The following is a 13,735-nucleotide window of genomic DNA, read 5'->3' as shown; positions in this document are numbered from 1 at the left end:
GCACGGGCTGCCCAGGGAGGTGGGGGAGTCTCCCCCTCTGGAGCCATTCCAAACCCACCTGGACGCCGTCCTGTGCCGCTGCTGGAGGTGCCCCTGCTCTGGTGGGGGTGGACTGGGGGAGCTCCAGAGGGACCTTCCAGCCTTCACCACTCTGGGATTATACATAGTGATTATATGCCACAAACTAAATTTCTTCATCTATGGGGACATCCCCTCCAAAAAGATAAAACTTTCTCCATCCATGTTTTGGGTGGGGGGAGCTGTGTTGATCTGCGTGTGTGGAGAAAGGGGGAAGAGCAGTAGGAGAGGCCAAAGAAGGGGACAGCGGGTCCTCAGCGTCTCCTTCCTACCCCACCTAACAGCCTGCCTGAGAAAACCAAATGGCTTTTGTTTTGTGGGTTTTGGTGTTTTGTTTTTCTTACTTCATTTGTTCTTTATTTCAGGTTATCTGTGATATGGAGAACCAAATCCACAAGCTGAGGGAAGAGCTTATCCAGGTGAACGCTCAGCGGAAGCAGCAGCTGCTGGAGCTGAGCCATCAGTGGGAAGAGGAGAAGCAGAGGGTGGCTCAAGACCATGAGACGGCGCTGAAGAAGCTGAAAGTGGAGGCAGAAAAAATCACATTAGACCTGAAAAAGGCGCATGCGGCAGAAACAGAGAAGGCCTTGGAAAAGGTAAGAGGTTCGCATGGGTCTGCTTCTCGTGGCGCGGCAAAAGGGGAGCAATCACCCCAAAAGTCAGATAAGCCCAAGTTTCACTGAGGAAAAATGTTTAGGGGTCACTTGAGTTGAAAAAACATACGTATGCTGTAGATTTGGCATTGGATGACGCAATCACGGCACGAGTATGGAAAGTTTTGTGGTTCTGTAATGAAAGACGACTTCTCTTTCGGACACGCAGCAGCGGTGGTGGTGGCTGCTGTAGCTGCGTTCCCCGAGAGCGGCGCTGGGGCAGCACCTTCCAGCCGTGGGGAGCATGGGACTGGGATGACTGCGGCGCTCGGGAGCTGGCGGGACTTTACAAATCCAGCTGCTTTCAAAGGCAAAGCCAGCCAAGGACCAGGCTGATCGCTTTTCCTTTGCTGGAACAGAGAGAGTAGAAAGGGCGGTTCTGTCTAACTGAGCTTTTTCTCCCTTAAAAAGAGGGAAAGTTCTTAAGGATGAAAAAGTTCAGGTTAAAACTGCGAGGAAATTGGGTCTAGTTGCGAAAAACGGTTGGTCTACTTTTGCCTCCGTGCGTCGGGTGAGCAAGGACTCTGTGAAAGGCTCGAAAATAGAAATTAATGTTTCAGATACATGAAGGCGTCCCTCCCCGTTCTGTTCAGTGGGTCCCTGACCACACATCAGGGCTCGCTGAGCGTCCCCTCGGACCCGCGTCTTCAGTTCAAGTATTTCACCACGTTAGGGATGATACGAGCTAAAACATGCGTGTTTTATTTCAAAAGCTAAATGGAAAAAACCCCTACTTAATATTTATGGTAGACGTTGTGTATGTGTAAGCAGATCGTTGTTGAAGCATCTTTTATATGCATTAATGTAATAAATCAAACATTTTATTGCAAAAAGCGATGTACAGTGGCACAAATTAACAATCTGCATATACTGTTTGAAGAGCCTTTGTGAAAGTGACATTTCATTTACCTGCATCAGGTTCTTGGTCTGTAATTTTAAACAGCATTCGGAGGATTATGTTGGAAATCAGCCAGCCTGAAGCCATTAAAATGGCTGTGATCAACAATTCAGAATCTTTTCTGAATGTAAGGAAAGCTCCGCTTGGCATAATTATTTAAAGCCAAGGTCACAGAAAGTATTTAAACCTTTGAAATTCATCATTAAAGGATTAATTTTAACTCAGGAAGACATTGTCATTTTTGCTTAAAAATGGAATTTGAATCTCAATTCTTTTCTTTCTTTGATCTTTTTTTACATGTGTAGTATAGCAAAAGAAAAGTTAACTTCTTTACATCCTCAAATTAAAGTTACAAATAATCCTTCATAGGGCAATATCTTTAATAGTCTTGAATTGTCATTTCTGTCAGAAATACTATTTTTTTAATTTGTTGGATTTTTTTCTATTTTTCAAAAAAGATTGTTAATTTTAAGCTATATTAACTGCTATTGAATTATTTTTTTTTATTTAACCTACTTCCCTATTTTTACCTCTAATCAGAAGAGCACATGTTGAGTAAAAGATGGGAGGGGAAAAAAAACCGTATCTCAGTTGGAAAGTCTTTCACAGACATGTGAAAATACCTTGCATTACCTTCAAATCTCCATTTACCGTTCTGCTTCGTTTCGGTCTTCCAAATGTAGAGCTGTGGAAATTGGCCACAAAGTCCAAAAGTCAAAGTAGCTTAGAGGGCAAACTCCATTTAAAGCTCAAAAGTTAGAGTTTCAGCTAACTTAGTTCAAATCTTGATCCTATTAAAGTCCACAGAGCTTTGATGAAGGAGATTCTCTCCAAGAAGGGGAGAGGGGGAGGGAAGCATCTTAATTGCAGCATGAGTCTTGGAACTTGTTTTTAAAAGTCTTTATTTTCCTAGCAAATCTTGTTACCTTGACATTTAGGATGATATGGGAGAAAAATTTGTCCTCTAAATTTACTTTTTTCTGCCAGTTCTGTAAAGATTGCTTAAAAATCCAAGGGGAAGCTGAATTTCCCTGTTTAGGCGTGGAACGTCTGACTGTCCAGATTTTCTGAAGGTCAGTCCGTTCCCAAGTGAAGGATCTCATTCCTCTGTGGTCTGTTTTGTGAGTAATACTCATTTCTGTGTGGATCGCTTCGTGTAATTGTGGACTGCTGTTCACGTGAACGTGATGAAATACAAAAGAAATGGCTAAAACTTAAGTGCAAAGCAAAACTGAAGTCCCAGTGGGGAGAAGGAGATAGAGGATTCATATGGTATTGCCATATTCCTATAGCGCTGCTGCAGCGGGATGGGAGGGAGGAGAGTGGGGGGCAGAGATAGAGGAACAGTTTTCATTGCAAGAGCACTGGGTATTTAAATATTTGTTGGTATTTGTAGACAGCTTGTCAATATTTAGGGGCACGTAATGTCATGCACTAAGGTCTTCAATTTTCTGTTGCTTGAAAATCTCAACTTTAAAGATAGCACATTGTTTATTGTAGTATTTTGGTTGATTCATTTTGTTCGCGATTCCAGCGTACGGTGCCAGAAAGTTGCCCAGGAAGTGCAGTACGGTAATGTTTTTGAACCTGTGATTCTAAAAGCAAATATCTTTTGACAGTTATTGCGTCTCCCAATCAGTAGGGAATGATAAGTGGGAAAATATTTAACAGGTTTCCAAATGGCGCTGTGTAACCTGCACTATAGGAAAAATAAACACGGCATCTGTTGTTGTGGAAATAGTAATAAAGGGAAAAGTCCATAATTTTCCAGTGACCTCCCCTGTTGCAGGTGTTATTTTCAATTAAACACCACTTTTTTTACAAAGGGAGCTATAGCTGACCTAAATAAGCACATTATGAGTAGGGCTGAACCTGTTGTGGACAAGCTGGGTACCTCTGGGACTTCCCCGTGCCCCCTGCGCTGCAGGAGCGCTGGAGGGGGTGACGAGGGCTCTGCCTGCACTGCAGGCAGGGGACTTCGGTAGGCACGGTCCTTGTCACCAGCCTGGCGGGGAGAAACGGGGCCGGGGGGGTACAGGAGCAGCTCGGCGTGGCCTGGGCTGATGCTCTTCTCGCTGGGGCAGTGCAGCCATTCGTCTTTAGCCTCGCTAGATCCGGCGGCACCCCTAATCACCTCATTGCTCACCTTTTAAGACATAACGTGATAGTTATATCAGAACATTAGAATCACCTTATCAGATAAGGATAACAAATTTTAAAGTCCTTAAGGTCAGATAAGCCCTGCTGGACATAAATGAGACAAAAATTCCAGACGATAGCGTGGAGAATTTGAAACTGTTCTTATCATGTTCTTAGGACTTCAGTACTTTCACAATATCTGTTATCTGTCTCTAACATGAAAATGACTTGAAAATATCTCCAAATTATTTCTTGCCTATTAGTTAAGGAATCTTAAATATGGTTTCAGAAGAACACTCGTATTCAATCATACTGATTTTGACTTACTTTTAAAGCATAGATTTATTTTGCTTGCATTTCATTGTAGCAAGTGATTAGAGCATTTTCTGATGTGATGGTGACTCTGTTTTTTCATTTGAAGCCATACCTCATTATGATGAAATGCAACATAAACTGTTTTAAGAAATAAACATATTAGAGATACCTAATGCTGTGGTTCAGCTCCACTAACGACTGATTTCAGCGGGAGACAGGTGGGGTATAGGTTGCATCAGCAGCACTTACGGCATGAGCACTAATCAGCCAGGTGTAACGGGCCGGACAAAGCTTATGAGCATTTTCAGGTTTGCCAGAAATCACTAAACCAAGAGACAAAGTGCATTTCTAAGTGCATGCAGATGTGAAGCTTGGCTAACGCAACTGTTTGTAACGTTCATCTGTGGTATTTTCTTGGCAAAGAAAATGAGCATTCAGAAAGCATGACCCGAGCAGATCAGTAGACATGCTAACTATGCTCAAAGGAAGCAACCTTGGAACTGAAAAGATCTCATAAAAAAGCTCTCTTTGAGCAGCGCACATGAGTAAATTGGAGTGGGAGAAAAAGGTTGGGTTTTTTTCCTCTCTAAATAATTTTCAACATTTAGCTTTTTATTGATTTCTTTTCTATATTTAAATAGATATTTTGACTCATCCTATTAAATCTTTATGCAGGTTCCAGGAACATCTAATTCTTTTTCAGTGCTGCATTTCTTGTGGAGAAGTAATTTACATTTTTGTGTATTGACTGTACTGAACGCACATGATATTTGGTTACAGGATGAAGCTGTAGTCAAACAAACCAGGAGAGTCAAGTTTCTGGACTGCAGTTCTTCTGATTTCAGTACAGTTGTGAAATGGGTCACTCCAGAGAGATGGCACTCCAAGATGGCATGAAACCTGGCCAGAGCCGTGCTAATTGTCCTTGTAGGTTTTAATGACGTAGCAGTTAGTTGTACCCAGAGATTTCTATTACTTTAAATAAAATTTGACATGTACAGTGTTTTCTAGTCTGTACCTGTTAGAGTCGCTCCGTCTACGTCTGGTGGAAAGTCCACATAAAACTGAAATGCCCAGGAAATTCAAAGTTAAGGTCACTGTGTAAGTGACCACTTCCCTCATTAAGAATAACTCTTCTATATAATAGTTAGGTTGTAATGTAATGTTTTTGTAATGGGCCTCTTTCAAGAATCTGCAGACAGTGTCCTATAATTGGATGCTTAATTTTTGAACAACTTCTACTTGCACACAGTTTGCAAAGAAGGTCCTGATAATGTGCCCTACAGAGCGTTTCAGTCCTTCCTTTAGCCTCAAGCTTTGTGATGCTGGATGAATTAACCAGCAAGTACGGCCCGAGGATGCAGTCCAGCTGGACATACTCATTGGGCATACTTTCATACTGCATAGGTAGGAATATCTTTAATTCACAGTGTCTGTTCTGGCACTGTTGTCAGTACTCATACGGATGATGTCATACTGTTCAGCACTGGCAAAGAAATAGATGAAGAGAAAGAATATGACATCTTCTGAGATTAAAGAGATGCTCCGAGAGATATTCGATTGAGTATTGAGTTCCCCCTAAGCGGTTAAGTTACTTCTGCTGGTAAAGAATAAGCATTGTGTGCTTTCCATTAGCTTACGTTGTTGAATGTCTCTCTAGCTGTTGTTCTTCTCTGCCAACTCTACATTTCATTAACTACCAAAACCAGTTCCATCTTTGTATCTAAGACCTTCTGGGAACTGGACCATCTCTGCAGCAAATCTGTAGGTTCCTGCTTCGACTCCTTGGCATAATGGAGTCTTTGATCTGAGTGACACCTTTCACATCATTAACTTGAACGCTAATAGCTGTGGTATAGATCGCTTCGTTTATGTGAGCGTCCAGATGGACTTCTTTCACACTCGTTGCAGCGATACCCTGGTTATTTACATGGGGGCAAATAGGTCAACCATAAAATGTGGACATGTATTCTTCCCGAGTATAATGATATCATTAAATTGGTATCTAATTATAATGTGGACGTATGTTTTTCTCCTTGCTGAATGGATCTCTACCGGTTGTTGTATATGTGCCATTTTTTAGACTGAAATGTTTAAATGTTTGTTTGAATCTATTACATAGATTCTTTTGTTTAGGCCTTAGCTATGAATGATCTAAAGAGCTTCTAATTCTTACCAAGAGGAGTTGGATACTCCTTAAGTGTCTTAATTTTTTTCATTACAATCCAAGAGCTATTGTCTATGATATTATCTCTGTGCTCCAGAGTAGTAATATTTTTGTTGGTTTTGTGTTGTCGAGTCTGTGTACATTTACTTACATTTGGTTCTTGAACATTTCTGACACTGTGTTACTGATTCACCAACTAATATTATTAAAAATGAGCATAGTGCTTTGACTTTGTTGAAGAACTTCTGCCAGAAGCCTAGAAGATCAAGAAAAAAGAAATACATTTCAAAAAGAGAAAAGATTTATATAGCAAAGTTAGCATGTGTTAGCACAAGAAGTGCAGATTATTTAATCTGTCTTTATAGTACCTTTACAGCAACTCTTGCAATAAAATTTTGCTCACAGATGAGGGGAGAAAACCAATTTCCTCCTTAGTGTGTCTCCTTCTGCACTGCTCCTTCTTATTCCTCCAAAGAAAAGGAAAGAAAGATGATAGTGGACCAGGAACGTGGTCACAGGAATTGCGTCATCCCTTAGGGGAGCCATTTGGAGGAGTCTTCAATCAACAGAGCCAAACATGAAGAAAAATATGGTAGAATAATCTCAGGGATATTTCACTCAAATGAGACTAAACACAATTTATGGCTCTCTCCCTCCTGGAGAAATTTCAAGGCAACAGTCTCAGTTATTCACGGAGAGTTACTCTGCTTCTCCCTCCTCTTGAAAAACAAAACAAAACAAAACAAAAAACCTCAGAAAACCAAACCAGGAAACAACAGGCAAGATTTCTGCCCATCAGTTGTATTTACAAAGCCGGTTCCAGAGGTAACCAAGAGCCGTTGGTATAATTGTCACTGTGGAAAAAAATACACACCTCTGAGCACTAAATTTACTCCTTAATGTCTTTGTTAACATTTGGAGAGGAGATCAAGCACCACATTATTTGCATTCACAAATAAGACCATAGGGTTAAAAATTAAAATGACCACTGTAATACCGTTAAGAAATGAAAACCAGGCAAGAAGAAGCGTAATTGAGTTAAATGATAAATTATTATAAAATGCAGAATTAAAAAGATAGCTTTCCACAGGGCAAGGACTGATATAATTAAAATTAGAGCTCTGTCTTTCAGCGGACTCTCGTTCACTCCCTGTTGTATCAGTGACAGCTGGTTAGTTGCTTGAGAAGTTACTTGGGGTTTTTTGGTGTTTTGGGGTTTTTTTTAACCAGCTGGTAGTAATCTATCTAAGAAGTATTCACAGGTGGGATTTTTTTTTGTCTTCTCTGTCTCCCATTTCTTTTTCAAGTCTGTGTCCAAACACCAGTCCTGGTTCTGCCGCACCAGGGCACTCTCTGCTTTTTCTCCATTCTGTGACTTCCAGGCTGTAGCCTTTGGGGCGTATTCATAATATCAAGACTCAGAAAATCATGAAGATGGTGAATAAGGTGAATGCTGAATTGTTATTTACAGCCCAAGAGCTAGGGGGTAGTTGCTGGAAACTAATAAGAGATTGGTTTAAAACTGGTGAAAGAAGGTACTTCTCTAAACAACCCATAGTGAGCTGCTTGAATTGATTTCCACGGAGGCTGTGGAGACAGATACTATCAGCGGGTTCAAAAAAAGGCAAAAACAGTTTTATGAGCAGCGTGTACGTAACCAGTCGCTAATGGGAATAAGCGGGGATTTAACTTCTACCCTCCCTGACACAGCAGTCGTGGGCGCGGGGCAATACGAGGGGTACGGGCTGCAGAAGGGGACCCGGTTTCCACAGTCTCTGCGAGCGGCATCTCCTGTGCCTCCGGAGGGGACACTGGGCTCGGTGGCCTGTCAGCCTGACTCTGGAGGACATACCTGACGGTTTTAGTGCAACGGATGTTTCGATCTTAACTTTCCTGGTTAGGAAGTGCGGGAGGCTTTGCCAGTGGCAGAATGACGGTTCTAATTATTTTTTCAATGGTTTCCTGAGCCTTTCTTCGCTATCCAAACAAACTGTAACACACCAACTTTATCTTGTAATACACAGTCGCTTATTATTTTAACTTTATTAAATATTTTTTAAAGCCCAATTGAATCATTACTTCATTCTCTCTCTTTTTTTCCCAATACTATGTGTCTTGGAGAAGGCTGATTGCATGTAGGTACAGTTTTCTCTAATTTACCAATTTTACTTATCTTTACATCCCAGGGTACGTTATAACACGAGGAAAAACATCGGCTATTCGCCACTACGGTAGCTGATTGTAGTGTGAGATTACTTTGGGGTATTTTTTTTAACAACTCGGCCAATTGATTCTTAAATTCTTTCAGAGTTATTGAATGAATACCGTCGGGTCTGGGTGAGAGGACGGATCCCGCACCCACCGCCCTGTTACTGCATCCCGGTACCCGCAGCGATCGCTGCTGACTTCACTGGGGCTCGTTCATGGGTTTGTTTAGGCCAACACCGGTAACTGATGTTTGTTACCAGGAATTAGTAAATACTAAGTGGAAATTTCTCCTGCATCCCATGCCACGCGCTCCACATTCTTACTTTTCTTGCAAATTTCTGGGGCGCTGCGTCCTTCGCACAGACTTTCCCCGGTCCCCCCGACCTGAGAGTCGGCACCAGCCGAAACAAAAGCTGCTCCATGGGATGTGTCCATTGCATCCCTGCTTAGGTCAGTATTTGGAGATTTAAATATTTCACTATAGCGTTATTGTAGAAAAAAATGCTCCCTTATCAAGACCAAACTAATATAAAACATCTTGATTGCATATTTAGATTCTGGCACAATTTGAAGACATTGTTTACACGAATTTGCTCTTTCTTCATATCTTTAGAGTAGAGATAAGCTGCAGGTGGCTTTTTTTTTTTTTTCCTTTTTGGAGGGGAAGGAGTGTTTGGGAAATAGGGAAGGGGTAAAACCATGTTATTAGTCTTTCAGATTCTTTAATGTGAAGAAACAAAAGTGTTCCAAAACGACTTGCTTACAGCTGCAGAACATGCCATGGAGTAAAACCCACCTTCATTAAATGGGTGAGAAAGAATTCTAATTGTTTTGAAGTTCTTATGATCAGTCTGCATATGCTTCATTGTAATGTGATACTAAAGTGCCTCAATTATGATTTGTATATTTTGGTGCCAGAAGGTTTTTTTCTTATGCTAAATTATTAAGTTCTGTCAGCTGCTGGGCTGTCATATAGAGATACAGTAAATCACATTATATTTTGTCATGGATTACACAGAGCAATAAATTTGGGAACAGAGATCAAAGTAGTTTCACAATCGCATCTGAGTGTAGGAGGGGTGTTTAACTTGTAGAAAATCTGATTTAGGTGAAACTGTTGCAGTTCTTGTGTGAATTTGAAATGAATTTGGGTGTTTGCTTGAAAATGAATAAGGTACAAATCCCCAAAAGAGTTCTCCTGTATTTAGTTCAGAGGAGTTAACTCTGACCTACAGCTGCAGGATGGAGAACGGATAAATAATTAAACATTGGGAATGTTAAGAGTCTCGCAATGTCTTATTTATGTTTTTAATTGCTTTCATGATTGAGCAATGTATTCCATTCTCTTTTTAATTGGGCCTTGGTGGACTTGTGCGTAGTTAGTCATCGGTACAGTAATGCTTTCTGGCTCCGTGCAGTTGTCGTTCTTTTTGGGAAGCTTTGTTGTATTTAAAACTACAAAAAGTAATCCAGCATAATCTTGCTAAGGAACACTGATTGCTTCAGATCAGAGATTTGTTAGGGGATTTTGTCGCATTTTCAATGTTTGTCTTTCCAACTGTAGAAGCTTAACTTTTGTTGGGCTCTCATCTAATGATATAACTTAGTAATACCCAGTTAACTTGGTAATACCAAGTCTGTCCTTTTGTTTCCAGTTTTCCTTCTGTTTAATAAAAAAGCTTCTATCTCAAAATCATACATACGTAGGATTTTTTTCTAGTCATTATCCTCTTAACACTTTCTTGTTATTGCCACAAAATTCAACTTAAAACAGCAATGGACAGTCTAAAAAAATAAAAATCGCGTTCTTATCCCTTTATAGTCCTTTCAGGAGCCTTAAAGTCTCTCCTTGGCAAAATCAAGGCATGTAAACATAGCTGATATATGATGATAAAGTGCATGGGTCTCAGAATTCCTGAAAGAATCGTGTATTGTAAAGCTCGTATTAAGTAGCCTTTAAGTGAGTCAGACCATGGATCAGTGTCACATCTCAGTACTTTTGCCTTCTATTTGTGGAGGAAGCATTGGCTTTGACTTGCATCTTCAAAGATGCTTAGCGGCCTCTCCCTTTGTGATTGCACTGGGTGTCAGCTGTTTGGGTACCAAAACCATCTGGGCCTGAGTGCTGCAGGCTGTTCTGTAAACTCCGCTGTATTGGAGTGGGAGAGAGAGACAGAGTGCACACGGGCACGTGAGGTGCCCAGGACTTCTGATGAATGAAGGCAGCTTGTGGAAGCTCAAATAATTCCCTTTGGGTGCATGTTTTAGTTGTTTAGGCTCTGAAAAAGAAAATGCCACCGCTTTTGAGATAATGTCTTAAACCCGCATTAAATAACCATCGTAACTTAGTTGGGCAGAACAGAAGAAAACCAGGAAATATTAAAAATCATAATCCAGGCATGTGTTTGTGCTGTACCAGATTTAGGTACCTGGCTGCGGGAAATCCAGGCTTCACTACCCTAACGTGGGGAGTGTTGCAGTCTCAACATCTTCCCTACCTTTACCCAGTTCGTCTTATTTGAATGTTGAGCAAAAGAAGGAATAGTGCTGTAAGGCAAAAGCCACCTGCACCCCAACTGTTTTGGCAAAACGTCACAGATTAAACAGTAATTCGCTGTCTGTCCTGCATCCTGCCTGGTGCATGCATCAGTACTATCTTGTATAAAGTATATTTAAGGTATTGAACGATTTCATGTGGCAAACGTAGAGTATTAATTTGGTTTTAAAACCTTGTACTGTATACAAGGCTTGTATGTTAAGCCAAGTCGTGCAGTTGGATTTAGATAAGGTGCCTGGCTCACTGCGACATTGAATAGAAATCAGTATAAGTGAAGCTGGGAAATATTTAGATGCACTTTGATGACGCTAGTAATTGCATACTGGTGTAAAGGTGGTAGAACTGGCATTGGACACCATGCAGTTGGAGTCTCATAGAAAAATTTTTGGAAGACTTAAATGTCTGTGTTTAATTACTCTACATCATTTCAGAATGATTAGAAATACACCGTTAGTTTAAAAGAAAGGACTGGAAATCAGAGTTTTCCTAAGGCACTAATTGCACAAGCAGTTTTTCAGTAGACCCCCATTAAGCACAGAATAGCAATACACCGTAGAAAGGCAATTCTCCGTACAGGTAGAATGTGAAATTCATTTCTATTCATTCTTGGATTTTTCCTAATGAAAAGTACTTTGCACATGAATAAGAGGCGTTTTTTTTTTTCACTCCTAAAGATGTATGTTTAACAAAAAAAAAAAAAAAAAGAAAAAGGAAAAGATTTATAGACCTAGAAAAGAGGAATGTAAAATAGAATATTAATAGGATTTGTGGGTATGACAGATTGGGATTTCTATCATTCATTTTCAAAACCCTTGAAGTCATTTGGTACTTGACTAATTATTCTGTTAACATCATTTTGGATATTGAACTATTTTTAATGGCCTTTCGGGTGGCTCAAATTACATATTTGAACTGGTATACTATTTTCACTGTTACACGGAGATTTGGCTTTCCATTTGTTATCTGATTGGTGGGGAGAGCAGCAGAAAGAACAAGAATATCGGCGGAGGAAGTCACCCGCTGTCGGTGTGAGAGGCACATAAGGAAAATACATGTTTCAGGCTTTGAGGTCAAAATGAAGTTTTTATGTAGCATCAGATGAACTTAAAAGGTGATCTGCTAATCTCTGAAGTTTAAACAGACACTGTGCAGAGTGTTTTAACATACTTAATAACAAAAATTTCTACAGTTAGCCATTCTGAAGGTCATTTTCTTTTGACATCTGTCAAATTACACAATCTTGAATTTTGGTACAAAGCATAATGCTGTCAAACTTAAACAGAAATATTCCAGAATGTGGAGTGGTGTGTTGTTTTTTAAGGTAAATGGGCCCCATTTACATTAGTTCTTTGATGTTAAATTCTTTGCTGCACATCAGAGAACAGTTGCTTCTTCCCTGGAGCAAGTTTTCTTTCTTCTCCTTCCCCCACCCTTTGATTTTTTTCCTTCTTCTTTTTTTTTTTTTATTTTGCTTACACTTTTATCTAACTAATTATGGAGGATCAGCTTATGTATGGCCATCATTTAGCTAGTTGCAGGCATTTTGAAAAATGGCTATTTCATAGTACCCTAAAGAGATTTCTTAAATCTGCTTTTCTGTTAGTGAATACGAGTGTGTATATATAACCTTGTAGTTTATGAGAGTTGTATTTGTGGGGGCTTTGTTGTTTGTTTTTGTTTTGGGGAGATTGAAATCAGTCACAATCATAGATAGATGAATAGGATTTCACTACGTATCTTTAACTCTGACAGATCTATCCACGTTTGGGTTGCAGAAGTTAGTTTTCCTATTAATTTTGTAGCATAACTGAAATCTAACTTTCTATCCAAAAAAATCACCATTCCAAAGCTGGAAGATACAGTATCATAGAATCATTTAGGTTGGAAAAGACCCTTAAGATCATCGAGTCCAACCGTAAACCTAACACTGCCAAGTCCACAGCTAAACCACGTCCCTGTGCACAGATTTGTACTGTTCCAAAAAATTCTTAACAACAGCTGCGTTTTTGATGAACATTCAAGATGTCCTAAATTCCTTCAAGGATGTCGATGGAGGATGAAGTTGTCCCTGTGCCTGCCAACTCCCTGGCGCAGCTAGAGCTACTGTCCACGCTGGACGTGGCCGTACCGCTGAGCAGCCCCCGGGGTCGCTTAGTGCACACGTTCATCGAGTGGCACCAGAACTAAAAGTCCCCTCTAATTCATCTTATACCTTAAAAATAGCATCGAAAAACTTTGTAATTAGTGTAGGACATGGTGTGCTTTTGCGGTGTGGTCCCATCGTAGATCCTTTGCTCTTTTATTCTTAGCAATGCTGTTCTGTTTCATGAAAGGGAAAAAAAGGAAAATCAGACTGTCTTAGAACAGCATCCATTAATTCAGATACCACATCTGTAGTGCTAATACCGTTTTTAATTTTTACGTGAAATGTTTTGTTGAAGTCGGTGCAGTTTTGCTCAGCAACCACAATATGATGCTTTAAGGCTTGTTATAGAATTATAGTTGGTTTTTAAAACCAATTAACTGTAACAAGGACATAATCTTTATAATGCAAAAGTCCTCACTCTGTAATATAAAATAACTGCATGTAAAATTGTCATAATCAGATAATTTTAGCTAAAATATGTATTAACTGTGTGAAACTAAACAGAAGTTAATTTCTGAATCGGTGGGATTCCTCTATGGCTTATCCAATTTAAACCTTTTTATTATAAATGGAT

At 40.0% G+C, this 13,735-nt stretch overlaps 1 protein-coding gene across 1 annotated transcript in view; it reads left to right on the top strand.

Annotated features, from left to right (window-relative positions):
* Positions 1-13,735, top strand: part of CEP112 (centrosomal protein 112kDa) — a 176,094-nt gene that overhangs the window by 110,867 nt on the left and 51,492 nt on the right. The window contains exon 20 of the mRNA XM_009894772.1: positions 444-674. Coding sequence (XP_009893074.1) covers positions 444-674 — 231 coding nt within the window. The remainder of the gene's footprint in view (positions 1-443; positions 675-13,735) is intronic.

This window comes from Charadrius vociferus, unplaced genomic scaffold (genome assembly GCF_000708025.1).
Source record: "Charadrius vociferus isolate BGI_N301 unplaced genomic scaffold, ASM70802v2 scaffold321, whole genome shotgun sequence".
Taxonomy (NCBI): Eukaryota; Metazoa; Chordata; class Aves; order Charadriiformes; family Charadriidae; genus Charadrius; species Charadrius vociferus.
Note: the sequence above shows the minus strand (reverse complement) of the source record. Positions and strands in the feature narration are given on the sequence as shown.